The sequence below is a fragment of the Pantherophis guttatus genome, chromosome 1, assembly GCF_059756535.1.
Source record: "Pantherophis guttatus breed Tessera chromosome 1, ASM5975653v1, whole genome shotgun sequence".
Lineage (NCBI taxonomy): Eukaryota > Metazoa > Chordata > Lepidosauria > Squamata > Colubridae > Pantherophis > Pantherophis guttatus.
The window spans coordinates 249,705,124-249,730,163 of NC_142063.1; the positions used below are offsets into that span (position 1 = coordinate 249,705,124).

General features: G+C 41.1%; 1 protein-coding gene across 6 annotated transcripts; it reads right to left on the reverse strand.

Moving 5' to 3' along the window:
• Positions 1–7,352: 7,352 nt before the first annotated feature.
• On the reverse strand, positions 7,353–23,512 carry LOC117660885 (amine sulfotransferase-like). 6 transcript variants are annotated; one of them, XM_034409215.3, is made up of 9 exons: positions 23,351–23,431; positions 17,304–17,388; positions 16,860–17,108; positions 15,845–15,994; positions 15,278–15,486; positions 13,872–13,998; positions 11,772–11,866; positions 10,315–10,495; positions 7,353–9,405 (listed from the first exon to the last, which is right to left on the reverse strand). In XM_034409215.3, exons 3-9 carry the CDS (start codon positions 16,990–16,992, stop codon positions 9,281–9,283), a joined length of 1,020 nt encoding a protein of 339 aa, XP_034265106.1. In that variant the 5' UTR covers positions 16,993–17,108; positions 17,304–17,388; positions 23,351–23,431; the 3' UTR covers positions 7,353–9,280. The 6 variants fall into 6 exon arrangements, with proteins under 6 accessions (XP_034265106.1, XP_034265104.1, XP_087738803.1 ...); XM_034409213.2 differs by lacking the exon at positions 17,304–17,388 and having other exon boundaries at positions 23,351–23,512; XM_087882677.1 differs by lacking the exon at positions 17,304–17,388 and having other exon boundaries at positions 16,911–17,108; positions 23,351–23,507.
• Positions 23,513–25,040: the final 1,528 nt, after the last annotated feature.

The window sequence follows — 25,040 nt, forward strand, 5'->3', positions numbered from 1 at the left end:
TTTTTTTTTTTGGTTTTTTTCTTGAAAGCGTTTCACTTCTCATCCAAGATGTTCTTCAGTTCTGACTGAATGGTGGAGAATGGAAAGATTCTTATTCTTTGCATCATCTGGTCGTTAACATTCTTTCTTGGCACAGATAAACTTGGAGGTTTATCTGTGCCCTCAGTGGATACTGAATACTGCAAATGGGAGTGGAACATTATTGGAATTGCTGAAAGGACTGTGATGTAAACAGAAGATAGGTGGTGTTGTATTCCTGCCCCTGTGTTGAGAGAGTACTGTTAATATTAATGTATATTACAGCCTCTTTGACTTCTCTTTTGAACCAGTGGTGTTCTCTGTTAAGTGGTTGTTTTGTTTCTCTAATGAACATGTCCCACTGCATTGTACTGCATATATCACAGCACTCAGTTTGTGTCTGAGTGTTTTATCCTTGGAGTGGACAAAATCCTCCAGAAAGAATGGCTGCTCATGCTTTCACTAGAATAAACTGGAAGCTGCTCATGTTTACAGTAGGATAAGCTGCTTGGTTTCTCCTGACAGTCCCATTCCAGCCCACTTTCTTGAGGAATAATGGAGTCCTACCTCCTAACAAACAAAATAAAAGTAAGGTGAGAAAAGTAAGGTTCTACATTTAAGCAAGAAAAACCAAATGCACAGGTATAGAATAGGCTCATTAGTAGTAACTGTGAAAAGAATCTTGGCGTTCTAGTGGACAATCACTTGGATATGAGTCAAAAGTGTGATAGAGCTGCCAAAAAAGCCAACACAGTCCCAGGCTGTATTAGCAGGGGGACAGAATCAAGATCATGAATTAATCAGCGACATCATCAAAATACAGAAATAAATTCTGTAGTATAGGTTTTACTGTACACAAATGTCCATTAGATCTTCATTTATTTTAAAAGCAGTCAAAAGAAGGTTGAATACTGTCAAGCATTAACCCAACCCACGTCAGTGCAATCATGCAGAGGGTTATTGTACTCATTCACTGTGGGGTGGCTACCATTCTTTCCTAATGGATCAGGTTGGTGACCTCAGTACTATATGGGTTTTGACTATTTATCTTTATGATGTCTACTGATTAAAGCTACTAATAAGCTCCCATTATATTAGTACTCTATACCTTTCACTCCTGCAAGTCCCTTGGACTGCAAGGTGAACAAACAAGTCAATCCTAGATAGAGGGGGCATCACATACCGTAACAACCGGTTCACTCAGCGCTGGAAATGCATGCAGCGTCACAAAATACAGGAATTCGCTCGTGCACGCCATCCACACATGCGTCTGGCATCAAACAACACAGCAATATAGGATGGGATTGCATCCAAGTGAATGGGCGGGTCCGCCTGCAGGTCACAACTATCGGTTCGCACAAACCGGTCTGAACCAGCAGCAGCCCACCACTGTGCTGTGACCCAGGCCCAAGTAAGTAGTAGGAAAATCAGTCAGTGAAAAAACAAACAAACTTTATTTGAACAGCTGAGAATGACTTCATTCCCAGCGTCGTTCAACTAAATTAAAGCAAATTCCTCCCAACACAAATTCTCAGTCCTATCACAAACCTTAGTCCAATTAGGCAAACTGCCAAAGGCCTTTCTTGGTAAACGTTCAGAAGTCACAGATACAAAAATAAATACAAGACGTAGATGAAGAAGAGGACAAAGTTACCAACGTTTTTTTCCGGCAAAGCTCAAAGAGCCTTGATAGTACAGTGGTCTACGCACCCTGTTATTAACACAGCTGCCTGCAATTTACTGCTGGTTCGAATCTCTCCAAGGCTCAAGGTTGACTCAGCCTTCCATCCTTTCTAAGGTAGGTGAAATGAGGACCCAGTTTGTGGGGGCAATAAGCTGACTTTGTATAAATATACAAAAGTATGAAGGCTATTGCTTAACGCATTGTAAGCCGCCCTGAGTCTCCGGAGAAGGGCGGCATATAAATCAAATTTTAAAACAACAACAACAACAACAAAAAACCCGCTGTGCTGGTCTGTTTTAAGCCTTATGGGAGGGGCCAATCATCTCTTGGCCCTACTCCTGAGTTATCCTCTTTTCTGGAGCTGCTCTTGCCTTCTGGCAGCTCTTCTCATGCATGCATTAGGAACAGGCTCCTCCTGTTCCTCTGCCTCACTCCTATCAGTCTCTAGAGGCTCTGGAGTCCGCACCTCACTCCCCGATGGCCCTGGCCCCATCTCTGCCTCTGACACAGAGCCCTCAACCGGGTCTTCCCCAGCCTCCAGGACTGGCCCATGTTCTTCCTCAGCCTCATCACTGTCTGACTCCACTGCCAGCTCCGCAGGCTGCTGGCGGACCACAACACATTGGTCCTAGAACAGATCAACCCTGACTCCTCTTTAGAAGATCCTGAAGATGAAATTCAAATACTTTGGCCATCTAATGAGAAGGAAGAACTCACTGGAGAAGAGCCTAATGCTGGGAACGATTGAGGGCAAAAGGAGAAGGGGAATGAGGTGGCTGGATAGAATCACTGAAGCAGTTGGTGTGAGCTTAAATGGACTCCGGAGGACGGTAGAGGACAGAAAGGCCTGGAGGAATGTTGTCTATGGGGTCGCGATGGGTCGGACACGACTTTGCAACTAACAATAACATATTAGTACACATTATAAATCCTCACAAAATGCTTTAAATATATTATTTACAAATATATTAAACAACCCAAAGGAATATAGAATAATTAATTTGTGGAACAATTTGGTTCCAGAAGTTATGGGTGCTCCAACACTGGAGCTTTTTAAGGAGAAATTGGACAACCATTTGTCTGAAATGTTCTAGGCTTTCCTGCTTGAGCAGGGGGTTGGACTAGAAGACCTCCAAGGTCCCTTCCATCTCTGTTATTATTGCAAGCCAAGAGCTCTGTAAAACCCCTCCCCTATCTCCCACTGGGTGGCTGGAGACTGTTAAGCTAAGTGGCAAGTGGCTTTTCTTAAAAAAACCCACTGGAATCAGAATTCTGTAAATTACGCCCCCACCCCCTTCTCAAACCCTTCAAAAAGCAGTCTGGAGGCACTTGAGCTGATCAGCAGCAAATGGGTGTATTGAGCTGCTTGGAGGCAATTTAATTCCTCCTTTGGCTGTACCGGAAACAGTTGATTGATGTGGGCTGGAAGTAAGTCAGATAATTCATTTAACAAGCCATTTTATTCAATTAATGAATTTGATTTTAAAAAATTGTAAAATTGAGTCTGATTAATTTTTTTGATTTACGACCGTAATGGGCAGACTCCATTAGGTTCGTATCTCGAGGACTACTTGTATATTGCCTTGTCTTACTCCTGCTCAACCTTGAACTATTCCCTTAGCACTCAAGACAATGTTCTAACTTACCCCTAAGCTTCTAATTGCAATGCCACAGTCATCACTGCTTGTTTCATTATAAAAGGAAGTCATTTCATCTCTGTGGAATTTGAAAAGTTGTTTGCTGCCTTGATGGATATTTCCTTTCTCAAGCCCTTCAAAAAGGAGGGAACAGAAGAATAAAGAAGCTTCTTGGATGAAAAGCAAAATGTCTTCAAAGAAAAACCAGAAAGTCCAGCCTTTTTCCAGGCCTCTTGAAAAAGAATCTTTGGGAGGAGTAGAAGAATGATGTGTTCTTGTTGTATCTCTTCTTCAGGAACTTGATGTACCCAAAAGCTTCAGAATAAAACATTTTTTCCCTTTTGGCTTCTCTACATACTTTTTTCAGGGGAAAAAAAAAACCCTAACTGAATTACCTCTAATATCTGCTTAGCTGCATAAACCAGAGAGTTAGCAGGACTGTGATTTTCAAGTTCTTGGCAAACTCACTGGGATAGTTTATACTGAGTGGAAAAAACAACAACAGCAAAAAAACAAAACAAAACCCGAGGCATGAAGTCGTCTGCCCTTGAAATGTAAAAGTTAGCAAAAGTTTGTTCAGAACATTCACAAATGTCCAACCATTGATAAAAGGGAGCTCTTGATGCAGCTGCATCTCTATTTATATAGAGCATAGAATCATAAAACTAGAAGGGATCTTGACCTTCTAGTGGGTTGCTCCCGGTTCGCACCGGTTCGCAAGAACTGGTAGTAAAAATTTGTAGTAGTTCAGAGAACCGGTAATAACGTTGGCTGGCCACGCCCCCGAACCAGTCCCGCTCACTTACCCCACCCACCTCATCAGAGGCTTTTTTTTTTTAGTTTTAAAAGCATTTTTTCTACAACTTCTTCAGCGGAAAAAATGCTTTTAAAAGTAAAAAAAAAGCCTCTGATGATCCCGTGGCTCAGCTGAAATCGTCAGAGGCTTTTCAAAGCATTTTTTCTTCAGCCGAAGAGGTGGTAAAAAAAATGCTTTGAAAAGCCTCTGACGATCCCAGCTGAGTTGCCTGATCGTCAGAGGCTTTTCAAAGCATTGTTTTCTGCAACCTCTTAAGGTTGTAGAAAAAATGCTTTTAAAAGTAAAAAAAAAAAAGTTGACCACGCCCACCCAGTCACATTAAAATAAGCCACACCCACAGAACCGGTAGTAAAAAAATTTAGAACCCACCCCTGACCTTGACCATCTTCTGGTCAACCCCCTACTGAAGGAAGATGCCTTGGACCATCTTAGTCAAATGATTTTCCAATTTATTTTCGAAAACCTCCAGTGAAGAAGTACCCACAACTCCTGAAAGCAAGTTATTTCATTAAGTGTTCTCATAGAAATGTATTCATATTTTAAATTGGCTCTTTCTTCAACAAGCTTTCACTTATTATTTCTTGTCCTGCCCTTTGGTGCTTTGGAGAATTAAATCAGTCCCCTCTTCTCTGCCCCTCAAATACTGGAAAACAGTTATCATGTTCCCCTAATTGTTCTCTTCAATAGACTAAACAAACCTAAATCACTCATTCATCATATGACTTAGCCTCCAGATCCTTTATCATCTTTGTTGCTCTTCTCTGAACACTTTCTTGAGTCTCAACATCTTTTTTGTATTGCAGTTTGGTATGAAGCAGTACTATCACTTCCTGTGATCTTGATGCTATCCATCTGTTGATGCAGCCCATGACTGCATAGGCTTTTTTGAAAGCAATTTTTTTGACAAATTATTCCTGTTGACCTTAACCAAAGAGCAAGAGGGGAAGGGAAGGGAATAGTCTCACCTGAATAATTTTCTCATAGTACAGGGTGATAATATTGAGAATATTGAATTCTATTCCAGAGGTGGGACTCAGCCAGTTCAGACCAGTTCGGGCAATCTTGTTAAATTTTTGCGCAGTTTGGAAAACTGGCTAATCGCACTCCTGGCTGGCCCCGCCCCTCCCTACCTGCCCCTCCCCTCCCCTCCCCACCCCTCCCACTCACCTTACCCACCTTGGCCGATGCCTAGAATCACCCCTTCAGCATAGCTCTCTGGTTCCCTCGCTTGCCTCGACAGCTGATCTCTGCCTGGTGAGCCTTCCTTTGCTCCTCACTCTGCTGTCTCCCCTGCGACCCAGCCTACTTTCCTGTCTTCCCCATGGCCTCCCTGTGGCCCCTGTGGCCCAGTCATCTTGTCTGCCTTCCCCGCAGCCACGTGGCCCATGCAACCCAGCCCTCTTACCTGCCTTTCCCACGGTGTTCCCTGTGGCCCCTGCAGCCCAGCCTGCTTGCCTGTCTTCCCAGCAGCCTTCCCTGCAGCCCCCACAACCCAGTCCTCTTACCTACCTTCCCTGTTTAGGTTTAGGTTTTATTACACTTCTATACCACCCTTCTCCCAAAGGACTCAGGGTGCAAACCTGCAAACACATATACACTTACAAAACACATATACACTGCCTCCCCCGCAGACCCACAGCTCAGCTGATCTCTGCATGGGCAACTGGGCGTGTGGCTGACACTTGGCCCTCTCTTCTTCTTGCTCCTCCTCCTTCCCTTGTGCTGGCCACTCCATTTCCCATTTCTACATTGCAGCGCAGCGCCAAGGATCCACTTTGATAGCGGGGGGGGGATGTTTTAGGATGGAAGGCCACCCACCCACCTGGCCAGTGTCTTAAGAAAAGATTCCCTGTGGGACAGAAGTTTTAGAAAAGATTCCCTGTGGGACAAATGTTTTGTCTAGAAGGAAAGCATCCAGAAACCAGTTTGTTCGCAAGTAATCCAAATATTATGTCCCTTATTTCCCACAACTAGATATTTTTAAATTGCACACTTGTAGCGTAAGTACATAGACTTAGTTTATTATTTAGTAGAAACAAATTCTATTCACAAAGGAATAAGTAGGGGGTGGGAAATTTGGAGGAGCTGAAATTGCTGTTCACTTCTTGCATTATCCCTAGCTTCTGCAGCTTCATCTACTATTATTTTCATTTTAGAATGAAAAGGGCTTAAATAGTGGTGAAATCCAATTTTTTTTACTACCGGTTCTGTGGGCGTGGCTTGGTAGGTATCGTGTGGCTTGGTGAGCATGGCTTTGTGGGTGTGACAGGGGAAGGATACTGCAAAAACTCCATTCCCACCCCACTCTGGGGCCAGCCAGAGGTGGTATTTGCGGTTCTCCGAACTACTCAAAATTTCCGCTACCAGTTCTCCAGAACCTGTCAGAACCTGCTGGATTTCACCCCTGGGCTTAAAGTTGCAAAAATAATAGTTCTATACTAAAGGGGCATTTCTCAGGATGCTGCATTGTCTATTTAATGCAATCACATGGGATGATCACAGAACACAAATGTATAAATTGGTAACTTCCCATGTTGTACTTTACAGACCTAGACAATCATAGTATTTGCAGAGTTCTTGGGGAAAGGTATTTGGGGGGGGGAAGCATATTTCTTTATTAGAGCCTCTCATCAAACAAAGAAGCAGAACCAAAAAATTATCTGGTCCCCATACAACGGATTCAAAGCATCCCTAACCTTGTCTTTTCCTGCAAGTTATGGGCCATGTACCAATAGCTTTGCCATCCCCTCCCTTTCTTGTTTTGAATTTCCTATCCAAATGTAATTGGATTTTTTGACTTGGAACCAAAGGTATCTAAGCTCAGACTGCCATTTCTTCTGTCCCGGATAGGACATTTTATGGTGATACAGTTTTCTTCCAGATAAATAATTGATGGGTATTTAGTTATCAGGAAGGTGATGTCTCTTTCAATAATAGAATATTTTATTTTAACAAGAAAAGAAGTAAAAATATACAGAGAAAATTGGGGTAAGAAAATGAAGAGAAAAATCAAGAAATGATACTATAAAAGTTTTTCTTTTGTATTGTTGCTAAATGTAATATTTCAAAAGCAGAAAAAAAAAGAACGGGCATAAAAGTTCATTTATCAGATTTTTCTTAGAACAATTAGCTGAACTCTGCCTTGTTTATCATTATTTTAGGTAATGATTTATCAAATAAAAAAACACAACATGCAAAATTTGCAATCATCTTTATATTTTGGTCAACTGTAAATTCAAAAAACAGAGGTGAATTTGTGGTATGGAATCATTTCTCAAATAAAGCCTCTCAGTGAAACAGAATCTTTATAATTGGCAATATATCTTTGGAAAATACAGCTGATGTGAAAATGCTAAATTTATATAATGTACTCTGTATGTATGGTGTTTGCAATTCATAGCACTTATTTCTTAATCAAGCTAATATTTAACATTTCATAATTGGAAATAGTTCTTGAAATCCACTGTATTTATTAATAAACCCTTATTAATTTTGTTAATCATTGGACAATAAGGGGTTATAAAAATTGACTTTATATTCAAGGTGCTCCCATATCTACAAAACATATGAACAAATGATTGCCACTTGTGACCTCTTCAACTGGCTTCCAACAAGCAAAGTTAGTGTAGGAAACTGGATTCACTTAACAACCATGGCAGTTTGCTTAACAACTGTGACAAAATAGGTCATAAAATTGGGTACAACTCATTTAATGACTGCCTCACTTAGTAACAGAAGTTCTGATCCCAATTGTGGTTGTAGTCCAATTGTGGACTACCTGTATAGTTTTAATAGATTGTAATAACGGGATATGATTGGTACAACTAAAGAAAGATTTGTAGATCTTTCATACCTGACTCATGGAGGTTTAAATCAGATTTAAACCCAAGTGACTTGGAATCAGAGTTTCTCAAGCAATTCCATTTTGCATAAAAAGTTTGGAGGTTAGGCGAGCGGCCAGACGAGGTGAGGGGCCGCATGAGGCAAGGCCCCTTCGATGTGAGTGATGTTGAGTTAGCCACACCCACCCAGTCACATAACCCTCAGACACGCCTACTCAGCCGGTCATTAGGGCAGAAAACCGGTTGTTAAATTATTTGAATCCCACCACTGATTCTTTCTATAATGCATATATCATCCTTTGACATGAGCAAAGACCAAATTGCAAGCAACTGTGGATTCAAGCAGTGAATGAAAACAACAGTGGGCTTGTTTAAGTTAATTCTATTCCTCACATGAGCTAAGAGGAAAATATTTCTCTTTTAAATATTGTATATACAAAGGCAATATCAGTATTTCTAATGCAATGATTTTGATAACGACGTCTAAGTAACATGCAGTTCAAAATTAAAATAAAATCTCCATGAAGGATTTTGTCTTTAGAACTGGAGAATATGCTAATAATCTTTCTGGCATTTTGTACAGCATAGTAGTAGTACAATGAGGTTATTTGAAGGCCAATATCTGGGCTTCAAAAGTTCAGGAAGGTGTTTTGGGGATTTCTGAATGTTTGTTTCTGAGATATGGAAAATGAAGTTTCTGCTGTTCTAGCAACCTTGGTAACTGCTCAGACTTGGCATCCCTGTCCATGTGGAAGGTACCTTGTTGCTTGCTTTGTAGCTAATGTACACAATGAGTAGTATTTGCAGTTTATACAGGTAGTTCTCAACTTATGACTACAACTGAGCCAAAAATTATGTTGCTAAGCGAGACAGTTGTTAAGTGAGTATTGCCCTATTTTAAGATTTTCTTGCCACAATTGTTAAGTGAATCACTTCAGTTGTTAAGTTAGTAGTCAGTTGTTAAGTGAAAAATGTTAAGTGTATGTAGAAACCAGCTGGACATCAAATATCAAAATTCTAGTGCATTTGGCTTCATTTGTGGAATCAAAATAGAAATGAAAATAAGAATTTCAGAGAGACATATATTGACAGTTTTCTGTAGGTTCTATTATAATTAACAATAGCACAAAATTCAATGTTGCTGTTTTCTGTGATCTTTAAAGAGTTGAAAAATAAACATTACAAGGTTACATAAAGACCATTCTTGGAAGGTCATCTCTGATTCAAGCCATTTGAAGGTGTGTATCACACATTATTTTTCCCCACTGTGCTGGAAATAGGCTCATGGATCCTCCTGCATATCCCAGCAGAACCTGAAGGGCAGCTTTTCCACCCTCTCCTTAAAGACATGGTCAAACCTTTCACTCTGGGCAACAGTCATGATGTTCTTCCAGTCCCCAACAATGCCTGGAAAACAGTGGTTAAAACAATGTCAACAGTTTAATGGCTTGCAAAACATAACTAAATTGGGACATTGCACAATTCTCCGTTACCAGTTGACTGCTTAGTCACCTCCTTGTCCATCAAACAGTTCTTTAAAATCTGTATTTATAGTTCTTGGAGAGGAAGCTGGTTCCTTACTATTTTAACTAGAGCTGGGTTACAGAGTGAAGACTTGATAGAAGATTAATCATGGAACTAATAGTCTGCCAGGGAGGTTCAAATGATCTTGAATTCATCCTGTTGGAACTGGCCCCATGATTAAGGGAAATAATTGATGGTTCTTTGAGCATTGTCTATGTCCACATAGGCTTAAAGGAGGCACTTCTAAGACTGGAGAACAGTAGCCAGGGTAGAGTGAAGAGGCTATGTCTCCACCACTTAAAAGTGGCCAGTGTGAACTACAACGATCCCACTCCCTAAGGATCAGTGGTGAAATTCAGCCGGTTCTATCCGGATCGCACGATCCTGTAGCACCGGCTGCGGGAGGCTCCGCCCACTCACCCGGACATCATCACATCTTGTTTTTGACCCTCTGTGCATGCTCAGAAGGCTTGTGCATCTGTGGAGGAGGCGTGTGCGCTCACATTTGCGAACCGGTAGTGAAGGCAAGTGAATACCACCCCTGCTAAGGATCATTTGACTATGTAAGCAACAGACTGGTCATAGAAACTGTCAGATTATATCCATGCCAAAAATTTGTCAGGATGAAAAAGAGAACACTACTTTAACATTGGTACAGCTAAGAAAGATGTTGGGACATGTCTATACAACTTAAAAGGCATCTTTCAGATGAAGGGAGTAATCCTGGTCTCAGATGAAGCCTGGCAGGTCCCACAAGCATAGCCTCAGGAGTAGGAACTACTACTGATTTACCTTTGCGAAGAAACTCCCCTTTGCTGAAATCCAGCTGATCAGAAGACAAGAATCTGTAGTTTGTTCTAGAATCCATTTTCATGTTCTCAAATGTAGCTTTATCTACCACATCATCCATCTCCTTTTCACTTAGTTCTTTTCCTAGAAAGTTGCATATTTTCAATACTGAACTTCTCAGATCCTGCAATTTGATAAAGCTTATATTAGATCATCCATATTAATGGAGAAAAGACACACACACACACACACACACACACACACACACACATCTTATATATAAAATCTTACATATAACATCTTATCTTATACACACACATAGGACTGCAAGATGATCAAACCGGTCAGTCCTAGAGGAGATCAACCCTGACTGCTCTTTAGAAGGCCAGATCCTGAAGATGAAACTCAAATATTTTGGCCACCTAATGAGAAGGAGCCTAATGCTGGGAAAGATTGAGGGCAAAAGAAGAAAGGGACAACAGAGAATGAGGTGGCTGGATGGAGTCACTGAAGCAGTCCGCAGGAGCTTAAATGGACTTCGGGGGATGGTAGAGGACAGAAATGCCTGGAGGAACGTTGTCCATGGGGTCAGTGGGATGGATCAGACACAACTTCGCAACTAACAACAAATACATACAAATATATATTCATTTTCTTACTGAAAAAAATATTGAGATTGTGATTTGTATTTTTTTTTTATGAGCACTGTACATTGACATAGCAAGCAATAGCAATGTACTAGACACAGAAAAACTTCCCTAGTTTTTCCCTAGTTTTTCCCTAGTACTGTTGCTACAGGTTTTCAAGTGGCAAACTTTTGAGAAACATTTCTGGTTCTCAATATATTTATATGTCACAATTTCCCTAAGATTCAGATTCTTACATTCTTAGCAATTTGGCCCCGCATTAGAGACTGGCCAGTTGTCAAGTCAGGTTAAATAAATGCCTTGGCCTCTCTTGAAAATGATAGCTGCAGTTGAGTTGAATCAGTTTAGTTTGAGCCAAAACAAGAGAATATTAAATGAGACTTTGGCCAAAATTTTGCTGAATTAGAAACCCATTGTGCTTACTGGATTGCCCTTATCTACTAAGTCAATAGCTCTATCAAAGAATAAGATTAACTTTATTTTACCTAACCTGTCTGCAACAATTACAAACTGGCTCCTATAATTTATAGCATGTCTGCATAAGTATTTACAAATACACTGTTTATTAATCTGATGTCAAGGTGGCAACAGTCTAATTTTCTGAATCCTCCTCCTTCTTATTGAAGAGGGAGCACTTACTTTTTTTGAAAAACCTCACCAGTCCTCCAGGTTTTCACAGAAATAACCAAGAGTGGTTCTGTAATCACCTCTGTAACTTCCTTCTGCAATAGGTTATTCTAAACATTCCATCATTTCCCATCATTTCTAAAGCTTAATAGTCGTATTGCACTACATGACATGGATGCCACTGACCTTTTTCATTTCTTCATAAGAAAGGAAGAGAATATTGAAATCATCCTTATGAGTGCACCAGCCTTCTATATGGTCTAGCCAGAAACCATTGCCCACTGATAGGAGAGAAATGAATTTAGCGTAAATAGGAGAGTAGTGTTAAAAGTCACGTGATTTACCATATTTTTCGAAGTATAAGACGCACCTTCCCCCCCCGTAAAAGGGGGTGAAAATTTAGGTGCGTCTTATACACCAAATGTAGCTCCACCCACCCACTAGCCCCACCCTTTGGCTTCTGCCTCGCAGCAGTTACCTCCTTGCAAGCAAAAGCAAGAAAAAACAGCTCCTTTCAGCTTCAGCACAGCCTAATTAGCACAAGTTGATTGGATCGGCCTCCCGACTCTCAGCTGATTTGCTTTCAGCTGTTTTGGGGAGGGTTCTGCTGCTTGCTGCAAAGAGGTAAATTGCTGGAGCAGGTTTTTTTTCCCCTTGTGCTAATCAATCTATGCTGAAAACGAAAATGAAAGTAAAGCAGGCTGTTTGCTGTTTGCTCCAGCGAGACAAAATTGCTCAGAGGCAGGGGGAGATTTCTTTTTCTTCTTTTCCTCACCAAAAAAGGTAGGTGCGTCTTATACCCTGAAAAATAGTATAATATTTTTCAGAGTATTATAATAGTTCAATTGCAGCTGACTGATTGTCTTAGGGATGTATTCTTAATGCTTGAATTTCCTCCATTTATCCTTATGAGCCTGGAGGCCTTCATATTGAAGTATGATTGAAGCATGCACTAATAACACTGGATATGTAGTGGAGAGACAAGGAATGGGAGCCATAACAAATGTGGTTGCATACTCTTACTTGCTAAGGGGAGGGAGGGAGTTCTGTCAAGATATCACTATTTTGTTTTGTTCACTTTTGCTAATTTGAACTATTTTTTATACTTCTGCAAATTTATTTATTTTTATGATTTGTATTTCACCTTTATTATGTTTACAAATAGCACAAGGTGCTGAAAATATTCAACACACCTTCCTCCTCCTGTTGTCCCCAAAACCACCCTGTGAATTGAATTGGGTTGAGAGAGAGAATGATTGGCACAGGGTCACCCAGCTGGCTTTCATGGCTAAAGCAGAACTCACAGTCTCCTGCTTTCCATTCTGGTGCCTTAATCACTAGACTAGACCAAATCACTAGACTAGACCATATTGCTGAGTACATTGTAAGCCACCCTGAGTCTCCGGAGAAGGGCGGCATATAAATCAAATTAAAAAAAAAAAATCAACTATCAGATTTATTCCTGTTAGCTCTCTTCTGTTATCAATCCTTAAATGCTCCTCATGGGATTGCACTTTTAGAAAATATTTGGTTCTTTACAGGGGTGAAATCCAGCAGGTTCTGCCAGGTTCTGGAGAACTGGTAGCGGAAATTTTCAGCAGTTTGGAGAACCGGTAGTGGAAATTTTGAATAGTTTGGAGAACCGGCAAATACCAGCTCTGGCTGTCAACAGGAGAGGGGAGGGAATGGGGATTTTGCAGTATCCTTCCCCTGGAGTGGGGTGGGAATTGAGATTTTGCAGTATCTTTCCCTTGCCACGCCCACCAAGCCACACCCACCAAGCCACACCATGCCCACCAAGCCACGACCACAGAATCGGTAGTAAAGAAAAATTTGGATTTCACCACTGGTTCTTTAGATATTGCAATTTTTTTTAAAAAAAATGGGATAACTCTCAAGCTTTCAAATGAATATTGATTTTTGTTAATTTTAGATTCTGTCTGTCTATTCCCAACACAATTACATTCTGATTTTAAACCACCAAATAACTTATTTCCATTTTTCTCAACATTAATGAATTTCTTGTCTCGGTCTTTTAATAAAGTGCCTTCTCTTGCCTTTCCCAGTCACTTTTACAGCATGAGTTGTCCTAGGACTTCTGTATTCTTCTCCATACATTCATGTTTGTCTATACAAATTACTGCAGAAGTAAATCATTATTCCTATCTTACTTTAGGGGAGAGGGTGGATTCTTTGCTCCATGTGGGAAGTGGATTGAAATATATTCATACTTTCTTGTCCAAGATCAACAAATGACAAGCATTATCATCATCAAGATCTTCTTACCTTTGCCAGCCAAAAACTTCTCCAAGAATGTATCAAAGTCTTTTGGAGTTTCTAATGGAACTGAAACTTTGTGAAAATGATACATAGAAACCAAGCAATCCTTTGGATTTCTAAACACATAAATAATCTGTAGCAGAAAAATAATACCTAGGTCAAAAAAAATGAAATAAAAACAGAAAAAAAGACAAGACTGCCAGCATACAGTGAGTGCATCAATTAACTCTCATACAGTTATGTGGTAGGCACCCTTCTATCATGGGATCTTGAAGCTCATTGGTAAAACAATATTTTGAGAACTTCCCAGAAGGCCAACAGGGCTGTGACTAGCCTCACCTTGGGGAGAATGATATTCCTTCCATAGGGCAGGGCCCATAGCAGAAAATGCTTTCTATCTAGAACCTGCCCAAAAAAACTCCCTCCTTGACAGGACCCCCATGCTTCTCCAGATGGACTTGTTAGGGGAGGTTAGGGGAGGGAAAGTCCTTCAAATAACCTGTTCCCACTCAAGAAGGGCTTTAAACTTCATAATTAAAGTTGAAGTTTAATTTGAACTTTGAAATGGACCGGGAAGCAAACTGGTAGCCAATGCAGTTTGCAATGCAGAAGTATAATGTATGCTGTTCTTGGAGAACATACAAAATCCCATGATGCTAATTTTGAACCAGCTGAAGCATCTCATCATCTTCAAGGGCCATTGCAAAAAGCAGCTCCATATTAAAGCTGTTATAGTCGTTCATCAAGGAGAAGACTAGGGCATGAGTGACTGAGAGTAGCAGTCTCCCCTGAAGAGATTTGAAGGCTAAAGGGATGAGAGCCAGTTTAGTTTAGTGCTTAAGGCACTAGGCTAAAAAGCAAGACACTGTGAGTTCAAGTCCCACCTTAGCCATGAGAACTGGGTGAGTGACCTTGGAGCAGGCACTCTCTCTCAGCACAACGCACCTCACAGGATTGTTGTTGTGGGGAAAATAGGAGGAGGAAGTGTGTTGGATATGTTCGTTGCCTTGAGTTATTTGTAAAAATAATAAAGATGGGGGATATATCTACTCGTCAATGTGGCATCTTCTGGATATGTTAACATTACAACTGGGGATTTGATAGAGATCATTACAATCCACTTGGAAATGTCATTATGGGGAAAATAAGCTTAAGGTTTAAATATTTCTATATATGAATCTTCAGTTTGGTTCTTAGCCTATTTCTGATATGCATGACACCTGTTTTGTTTGAGGTATTTTTTCCCCTCACACTTCAAATTTTGTTATCATCCACCAAACACAATGGATCAAAATAGCATTTGTTCCTTTGTCCTTGCCCATTTGTCAATAAAATGTTCAGATACACAACTAAAAGAATAGAAGACAAACAGCTCCCCACTCCATTCCATAATGTAGCAAAATAGGTTTTACCTTTGCTTTTTTATTTCGTAATCCTTTGGGTGCCAAATAGTAGGGCAGATGGGAACAAATGATACGAGGTGATGGGAGATTGGTCAAATCCACCCGGAAAAGATTATATTCTAGCCATGGTATTCTGTCGAGCAGGGTAATATTTTCAGTTCCATCTCGATGACCTTCATGAAAAATCAAGCTCAGAATGTTCTGAGTCCACACTGTGCCTGTAAATAAGAAATAATTAAATTAATTCACCCAGAGCCATCATTATTTGGAGAATGCTGAAGTTACATAGAGGAATCTTTTTTATCAGGAAGAATAGTAAATGTTTCAGAGAACATAAAAGCAATAGTTTCTTCTACAATAGTTGATGCATGTATGAGAGAAAATGAGCCCTGTAAAGAAAAATAAAATGGTGATAATGCAGATTTAGCAGCTTTATTTTACCTACATTTCCAGCTTCTAATAAAATGCCAAACATTAAAATCTGATTATAGCATAGCACAGTTTAGCAACCAAAATGCTAAATTAAATAATTGGATAAAAGATTAAACGTTCCTCAGAAAATATCATTGAACTTACCAGATTTGGGATAGGTGATTATAAATATATCATCATCTTGGATTTCAAACCTTTCTGCTAAATCAATATTTTCAGGTGTGGTCTGGTTTTGCATAAAATAAAGTCCTTTGTATTTAAATAGGTACTTATTTACTATCTCCATTATTAGATCTGTTGATAACATAATAGAGTAATTGTCAATCATTTCTACACTTATGATGCATATTATATTAATTCAGTTATTTAAAAACCATGATTCCTGGCAACATAAATTAAAACAAAATATATTACTAGATTAGTTAATTCATTTTAGGAACTCAATTTACACCCATGAAAACTCCCATTGCAAGGAGTAAATTTGCTGTTCTTCTTTGGCATATAAGAGTTTTCTTTAGAAATTTTAATTACAATGTTAAAAAACGTAATAGTTGCAATTCTCTTTTCTTTTTCTGTTGCCTTATATAGTCTCTGATAGTACAGGTAGTCCTGAACTTATGACTATAATTGAGCCTAAATTTTCTGTTGTTAAGTGAGACATTTGTTAAGTGAGTTTTGCCCCATTTACGACCTTTCCTACTACAGTTCTTAAGTGAATAATTTTGGTTGATAATTTAGTAATATGGTTAAGCGAATCTGGCTCCCCCATTGATTTTGCTTGTCAAAAGGTTGCAAAAATGATCACGTGACCTTGGGACATAGCAACGGTTGTAAGTATGAACCAATTGCCAAGCATCTGAATTCTGATCACATGATCATAGGGATGCTAGAAAGGCTATAAGTGTTAAAAATGGTCATAAGTCACTTCTTTCAGTGCAACTGTAACTTTGAATAGTTGCTAAATGAACTACAGTGCTTCCTCAATTTTTTTTTTTTTGTATTCCTATAGAGCACTCCAATATTTAAGGAAGGCTGATCTTTAGTCAGTCATTGGCTAAAACTGCCAGTATGTTATCGGAACTGATACATTTTGATTTTTTTAACATTCATTTTTGCTTTATAAATAATTAGGAGTGTTGATAAAATAGATACTAGTTACTTGCAAGAACTTTGAAATGAAGAATTGAAATTCTTATACTGTGCCTGACACCATGGAGTAAATGGTGAAGGCTCAAGGCAGTGGTGGGATCCTCCTGGTTTAACAACCGGTTCGGTGATCGTGCGCTTTGCATGCACGCCTGATGTGCGTTGCGCGTGCATGCGCCATTTGAAAAAAATCTTCACTTCTGCATTTCTTGGAGGAGGAACACAGCTGAGGTGCGGCAATCTGCTCTGCTGCGCGAATCAGCTGAGAAGATAAAGGTAGGAAAATAGTGTGGGCGGGGGGGCAGGTGGCTCATGTGATCATTGGGGTGAATCGGTTCGCGCCCAGCTGGTCATCGGAGCTACCGGTTCACCCGAACCGGTCCGAACAAGTAGAATCCCACCCCTGGCTCAAGGCTTCTCTCTTAAAGGCCTTCTGTGTCTTCTCACCCGGCCTCACCTCATGCTTTGAGAGTGCATCTTGGTGGCCTTCACCAAACCCTTCCATCTTTCAACAGATGCCTTGCCTGACTTCCTTTCTTTCCCTATTGTATTGAGAGAAGAGGTTCTTACACCCTGCTGTTTTCCCAGATGTAAAGTCAAAAAAGGGGAAATAGAACAACATCTATAGCACCAATTTCAGATCGTATAAGATTGAGGAATGTGACAGGAGTAATCAATCTTTCATTTCTCCCACCCCATCTTGGCAGCAAAACAATCTCATGAAGAGACAATAAATTAAAATTTTATTTTAAAGATAGAAAGAAAAAAGTTTTAAATGTTAGCATGCAAATCATTCCATGGTGAAGGAAATAAATGTAACTTGTTTTTTTTTCCAAAAACTATTTTCAGCCACTTGCTTCATTAATAAGATTTATCCTTGCCTCAATACTTAAAAGACTCTTTGTTATTTTTCAGATGTTAATTCTAAATAAATAATCGAATAAAATAAATAAATAAAGGTAAAATAAAAAAGATACTAAATAAAATGATACTAAATAATAACTAGGGAAAGATTACTGCAACCCCTCCAATTGATGCAGCATGATACCATGGTCGATGGTATCAAAAGCCGCTGAGAGGTCTAATAGGACCAGGACAGAGGAACAACCCCTGTCCCGGGCCCTCCAGAGATCATCAACCAATGCGACCAATGCCGTTTCCGTGCTGTACCCCGGCCTGAAGCCCGACTGGTACGGATCTAGATAGACAGCTTCATCCAGGTACTGGGGAATGCTGAAGTTACATAGAGAAACCTTTTTTATCAGGAAGAATAGTAAATGTTTCAGAGAACATAAAAGCAATAGTTTCGTCTACAATAGTTGATGCATGTATGAGAGAAAATGAACCCTGTAAAGAAACCTCCAGGGGCAGGACATTCCAGAGGGCAGGTGCCTCCACAGAGAAGGCTCTCCCCCTGGGTGTCGCCAGTCGGAAAGTACCAGACCATTAAAGGTGAAGATGGTATTGATGAAGCCACTCTGTCTCCCTGAAAGGCACACTGAAAATGCCTGCCAGAGCCCAGTCTCTATGCAGGGGTCAAACTGGCGGCCCGCGGGCCAGATGCATCTTGCGCAGGCAACGCCCACCCCAGCTCCACAAAGGGAAAAAAATTTGTGGAACATCATGTGATGACAACTTGATGCCAGGAGTTTGACATCCGTGAGATGCTGAACTTTTGTTGCAAACAGGGAAATAACATTCACAGCTGTGTTTTAAGACAAGTTGATGTAGGGGGAATTCGGTTACCAGAATGCCCCAGCCAACATGGGCATTTTTCAGAAATTTAAAAGTTGAATTTCTAGAAGTTGATTTACAGCAATGCTCTATATATTAATGAATTAATGGCTACGGGTTCTAAAAAAGATCCTGAAAGCTTTTTGTACTTTGAAGATGATATTCAAAATGAAGAAAATGTGTGTATTGTTATTATTATTGGACATATCAGAGAAAGGATTCAGTGGAAATGTAAAATAGAAGAAGGGGCACTTTCTCATCTGATGTAGATTTATAACACTCTTATTTTACTTTGGACTAGTATCAGTGGTGAACTTCAGCCACTTCTATCTGGATCACAGGATCCAGTAGCACCACAGACAGGAGGCTCCGCCCACCCGCCCAGACGTCATCACGTCCCGTTTTTTACCTTCTGCGCATGTGTGGAACATGCTCATATTTGCAAACCAGTAGCGAAGGTAAGTGAATACCAACCCTGACTAGTACCTATAAATTTATTAAAGTGTTTTTAAATATTAGTATGTTTTAAAGATGAAAGTATACTTCTATATGCCCAGGATTTGGAATATATCATTATATGAAGCATTATGGATTTATAAAGTATGGAATGCAGATCTTATTGTTTATACCCAGATTAAATCTTAGATTAATTATATATGTTTCCTTTCCATATTAATTATATATGTTTCCTTTCCATATATAAATGGGCACATGGTATCATTAAAAAGTTGAGCAGTATTATTTTGTGTGAGTGATTTTTCAAAGTTTAACATAGTTAGTTAGTTTAGTTAGTTTATTAAATTTCTATACCGCCCTTCTCCCGAAGGACTCAGGGCGGTGTACAGCCATTTAAAACACACATAAACTCACAAAATTTAAAAACAATTTAAAACGAATATATTAAATTTGGCCCACAAAGTTAAAAATTGACAAACAACCCAATTTAAAATTCATATTCTAGGCCAGCCCGGCCTGTTGGAACAACAGGGTCTTAAGGGCACGGCGAAAGGTACGAAGGTCGGGGATCATACGAACCTCCAGGGGCAGGACATTCCAGAGGGCAGGTGCCTCCACAGAGAAGGCTCTCCCCCTGGGTGTCGCCAGTCGGCATTGTTTGGCCGACGGCACCCTGAGGAGTCACTCTCTGTGGGAGCGTATTGGCCAGTGGGAGGCTATCAGTGGCAGAAGGCGATCTCATACATACCCAGGTCCTAAGCCATGGAGTGCTTTAAAGGTGGTAACCAGCCCCTTGAATCGCACCCAGAAGACCACCGGGAGCCAGTGCAGCTCATGCAGGAGAGGTGTTACATGGGTGCGCCGTGTCGCACCCATAATTACCCGCGCAGCCACATTCTGGACCAGTTGGAGCCTCCGGGTGCTCTTCAAGGGGAGCCCCATGTAGAGAGCATTACAGTAGTCCAGATGGGACGGGACGAGGACATGAGTGACCGTGCGCAGGGCGTCCTGGTCCAGAAAGGGACGCAACTGGTAAATCAGGCGAACCTGATAGAAAGCTCCCCTGGCCACAGCCGTCAGATGGTTTTCTAAAGACAGCTGTGAGTCCAAAAGGACACCCAAGTTGCAAGCCCTCTCTGAGGGGGTCAAGGTCTCACCCCCAATAGTCAGTGATGGAGGTAGCTGGCTATATCGGGATGCTGGAAACCACAGCCACTCAGTCTTGGAAGGGTTGAGTCTGAGCTTGTTTCTCCCCATCCAGATCTGCACGGCCTCCAGGCACCGGGACATCATGTCAACGGCATTATTGGGGTGGTCCGGGGTGGAGATGTACAGCTGAGTATCATCAGCGTATTGACGGCACTTCACCCCAAAACCACGGATGATATCACCCAGCGGCTTCACATAAATGTTGAACAGAAGGGGCAAGAGGACCGACCCTTGCGCCACCCCACAAACAAGGCACCTTGAGGTCGACCTCTGACCCCCTGCCAACACAAACTGTGTATGGTCAGAGAGGAAGGAGGAGAACCACCGCAACATGGTGCCCCCCACACCCAACCCCTCCAATTGACGCAGCATGATACCATGGTCGATGGTATCAAAAGCCGCTGAGAGGTCTAATAGGACCAGGACAGAGGAACAACCCCTGTCCCGGGCCCTCCAGAGATCATCAATCAATGCGACCAATGCTGTTTCCGTGCTGTACCCCGGCCTGAAGCCCGACTGGTACGGATCTAGATAGACAGCTTCATCCAGGTACTGGGGAAGTTGTCGCGCCACCACACTCTCAACATAGGCTGCTATTGTCATCTTTTTCTGATGATTTTTGCAATTTAGTTATTGGCCCATTGTTTTTTTCCTTCTAGAAAGTGTTGGCCCAGTCCATCATTGGATTCATTTTATCTGGTACAATTGGGTGATAATATCATGCTGAGTAGAGGAAACTAGGATCTAATGCTTTATTTTTGCACAGAAATAAAAATGCACATTTGGGATCCAAGTCCAACTCAAGTGTGCCTGCAGATATGCAACAGACTGTTTTTATACCAGAAAACCACAACTACTCATCAGAATTTCCTTATGTTTCATCACATGATCCTGTTTTATTGAAGACATGTAACATCCAGTGGAAAAATTTCAAAAACTTTTACTACTGGTTCTATGAGTGTGGCTTGGTGGACGTGGTAGGGGAAGGATACTGTAAAATCTCCATTCCCACCCCACTCCAGAGGAAGGATACTGTAAAATCTTCATTCCCTCCCCAAACTAGGGAAAGGTTACTGCAAAATCCCAATTTCCTTCCAATCAGCTGGGACTTGGGAGGCAGAGATTAGATGCAGGCAGGGCCAGTCAGAATTTTTACTACCGGTTCTCTGAACTACTCAAAATTTCCACTACCGATTCTCCAGAACTGGTCAGAACCTGCTGAAACCCACCTCTGGTAACATCCCATAATAAGCACAGAGTGTACTTAATTATCTAAGTTCTTCACCTGTAATTTGTTTCTAACATATTAATGATTAACTTTCTACCTTTGGACTTTGCCTGGACATTCTTGACAGCACTTAAGCTAAATGCCACATTATCTTTCCCTGTTCTAGCAAGGGGCCCACTTGCACAATTCTTCAGCCACAACCTGCCAGTTAGACAGACATTTCTTACATAATGAAGCATTTAACGTCAGCCTGGTTTTAATTATGTCTTTAATTAATTAATTAATTAATCTGGTTTTAATTATGTCTTTTAACTTTTGTATCTATGTGTTTTATTTTGTGCCTGTTCACCGTCCTGAGTCCTTCGGGAGTAGGGCGGTATATAAATCTAAGAAAAGAAGCCTCCTTAGCTCTTTGCTAACAGATACCAAAGCCAGTGCTAAATTAGATTGCTGATTTCAGCAACAGAATGAATAGCATGGCTCACTTGCAAAAGCACCTAACAGTTTGATAACAAGTTAATAGGCCAGCCCCTCAGATCCTCAATGTATTGATGGACAAAGCTGGCCCCAAAGCAGGTTCTGCCTCGGCTTACCTCTTCTTATCAGCAACTGAGTTGGAAGATCATTTAAATGTCTCTTAGGAGAAGGAGGAAACAACACTCTTGCCATCTCATAACTCATAACTATACAAATCTATACAAATAACTTGAAACTATACAAATCCTGCTCACAGCGACAAACAGAGCAGTTTAAGAAAACTGTAGAAGTATGAAAAGAATGGCCAGGAATAAGTGTGTACATAGGTAGTCTTTGACTTACACCACAACTGTGCCTGGAATTACAGTCATCACTCATAGCGATCGTAAATTGAGTCACCACTTGACCTAAATCAAGTACATCTGGCTTTCCCAGGTGTAGTCATTAGGTAACCATGTAGGTTGATAAGCGGAGCACAAAAACCTTCAGAGGGTGAAGGAAGTGAAGACCTGGGTGGCCCACCACCCAGCTGGGTCCAAAAAAAGGGTAAAGGTAAAGGTAAAGGTTCCCCTTGCACATATGTGCTAGTTGTTCCTGACTCTAGGGGGTGGTGCTCATCTCTGTTTCAAAGCCGAAGAGCCATTGCTGTCCGAAGACATCTTCGTGGTCATGTGGCTGGCATGACTGAACGCCAAAGGCGCATGCAATGCTGTTACCTTCCCACCAAAGGTGGTCCGTATTTTTCTACTTGCTTTTTTTACATGCTTTTGAACTGCTACATTGGCAGAAGCTGGGACAATAACGGGAGCTCCCCCGTTATGCAGCACTAGAGACTTGAACCGCTGAACTGCCGATTGACAAGCTCAGTGTCTTAGCCAGCAAGACACCAGCAAAAGCTTTGCTAAGCCAAAAATTGCCAAGCAGGAGGGAAAAGCTTGGCTAGATCTGTGCATGAGCATCCCCTTCCAATGCCAAAGAGGCTCCCAAACAAGTCTGTGCTTGGTGCAAATGAGATATCCTGAACCTTTGAAGCTAGCTTGTGGGCTAGGCCTCTGTCCAGACCAGTGGCACTGAGGAGACTGCCAGCCTCCCCTATTTTTTGATTTTGGGAAGCAAGCTCCGTCCATCGAGGGTAGCAGCTCCCAGATGAGCTTTTCAAAAACCTTTCTCTTGCTTTAGCCCCTCCCTCCACAAACCCACATTTTTTTCAATGAATGAAACGAAACAAAGCAAAAAATGCCGGAGGGAAAAGACTTGTTGATCTTTCTCCCTTCCTCCTCCCCCAATTTAGTGCAGAAGCTAAACTTTCTGCCTCTGCCCTCCAATCTCCCTTCCCTTTAATAACGTAATTTGCTAAATTTACTATGCACGTAAAGAGGGTGTCAAAATGTGTGACTTACTTTGATTGATGACGGGCTGGTTGAGGAGCGGAGAGAAAGAATCACCCAGGAGTTTATTTTTTAAGAAAAAAAAGTGGGGAGGAAGTGGAATGGAAACTCCCAGAACAACTTTGCCTCCTTCATCTCCCCTCCCCCTGTATAAAATTTCACTCCACCCCTTCCAGCCTTCTTATGGATAAACATAAAGCTGTGATTCTGCACAGTCATGTTTATGACAGGCATGCCCAGGACACATGAGCCATGTCAGAATTCATGTTTGGGTCTACTTAAAAGTGATTCTGCACACACACTGAGTTCTAGATGTGTCAGATACAGGCCACTCTGAAGTTCAACTGTTTAAACTTCTGTGTGCATTTGAAAATAATGTAGCAGCTTCGGATTCCAAAGTGTTTAATAACAGTTCTGCAAATCAAATTGTTAGACACCACCAACATGTGGGGCAACTCAGGGCCTCTGCTAACAGAATGCAACAAAGCCTGTTGTTGGGGTTTTGGTAAAGAAACCGATTTCTTCAGACTTATCGTTTCTGTAAACCACGTTGTAATTTTAGTGATCAGAGCAGTGGAAGACTTAGGATGTATCCTGCAATTCTCACTAGTCAGACTGTGGAATTGTGAATGGTCCATCTGTAATGCCCAGGGAAGGACACAGAGTGAATAACTGGTTTTATTTATTGTTATGTAAATGGCAGTGGTGCAGGGAGCACACTAACAGGATATATTTTATATTTTGCAGACTCTGAATTAACACCCAGCAACAATCAGTTCAAAGCATCTTATTTTTTATACATCTATGGAAATTGTAATAGTCACAACTCTTCTGAAGGTTTTTCTGATGTAGTATATAGCCACTGTCAGAGAACATGCTATTTCCATAGTGAGTTAAAGGGATGCAATTCAACTGACGATCAACTTACGGTTACTTACGAGACCACCTTCTGCCTCCGATAACCTCCCACCGGCCAACACGCTCCCACAGAGAGGGCCTCCTCAGGGTGCCATCTGTCAGGCAATGTCAGCTGGCGACACCCCGGGGAAGAGCCTTCTCTGTGGGGGCACCTACCCTCTGGAATGAGCTACCCCCAGGGATACGACTAATCCCGGACCTCCGGACCTTCCGCTGGGCCCTTAAGACTTTTTTATTTCAGAAAGTCGGGCTGGGTTAACAATTTTTTTATTGGGGAATTTTATGGGTAAGGGGTTTTAAATTGGAGAAGCCAAAGATAATTTAATTTCGTTTTAATGTATTTTAATATTTGTATTGTGTGTTTTTAATTCTGGCTGTTCACCGCCCCGAGTCCTTCGGGAGAGGGGACGGTATAAAAATTTAATAAATAAATAAATAAATAAATAAATAAATAAACTTCCTTGTGATTATTGGCATGATCTGCAGGGTATAAATTGTCCAAAAATGGCAATGTATTTTACTGTACAATAGCATGTTATGACACCTTAACTTCTGATAGTGATAGTGATGATGAGGGGTATTTTTCCAATGGCCTAAATATGCCATTCTGAACTCTGAATGACCAATAATAGCCTTAGCCTTAACAATAGCAATAGCATTTAGACTTATATACCGCTTCACAGTGTTTTTATAGCCCTCTCTAAGCAGTTTACAGTGTCAGCAAATTGCCCCCAACAATCTGGGCCCTCATTTTACCAATCTTGGAAGGATGGAAGGCTGAGTC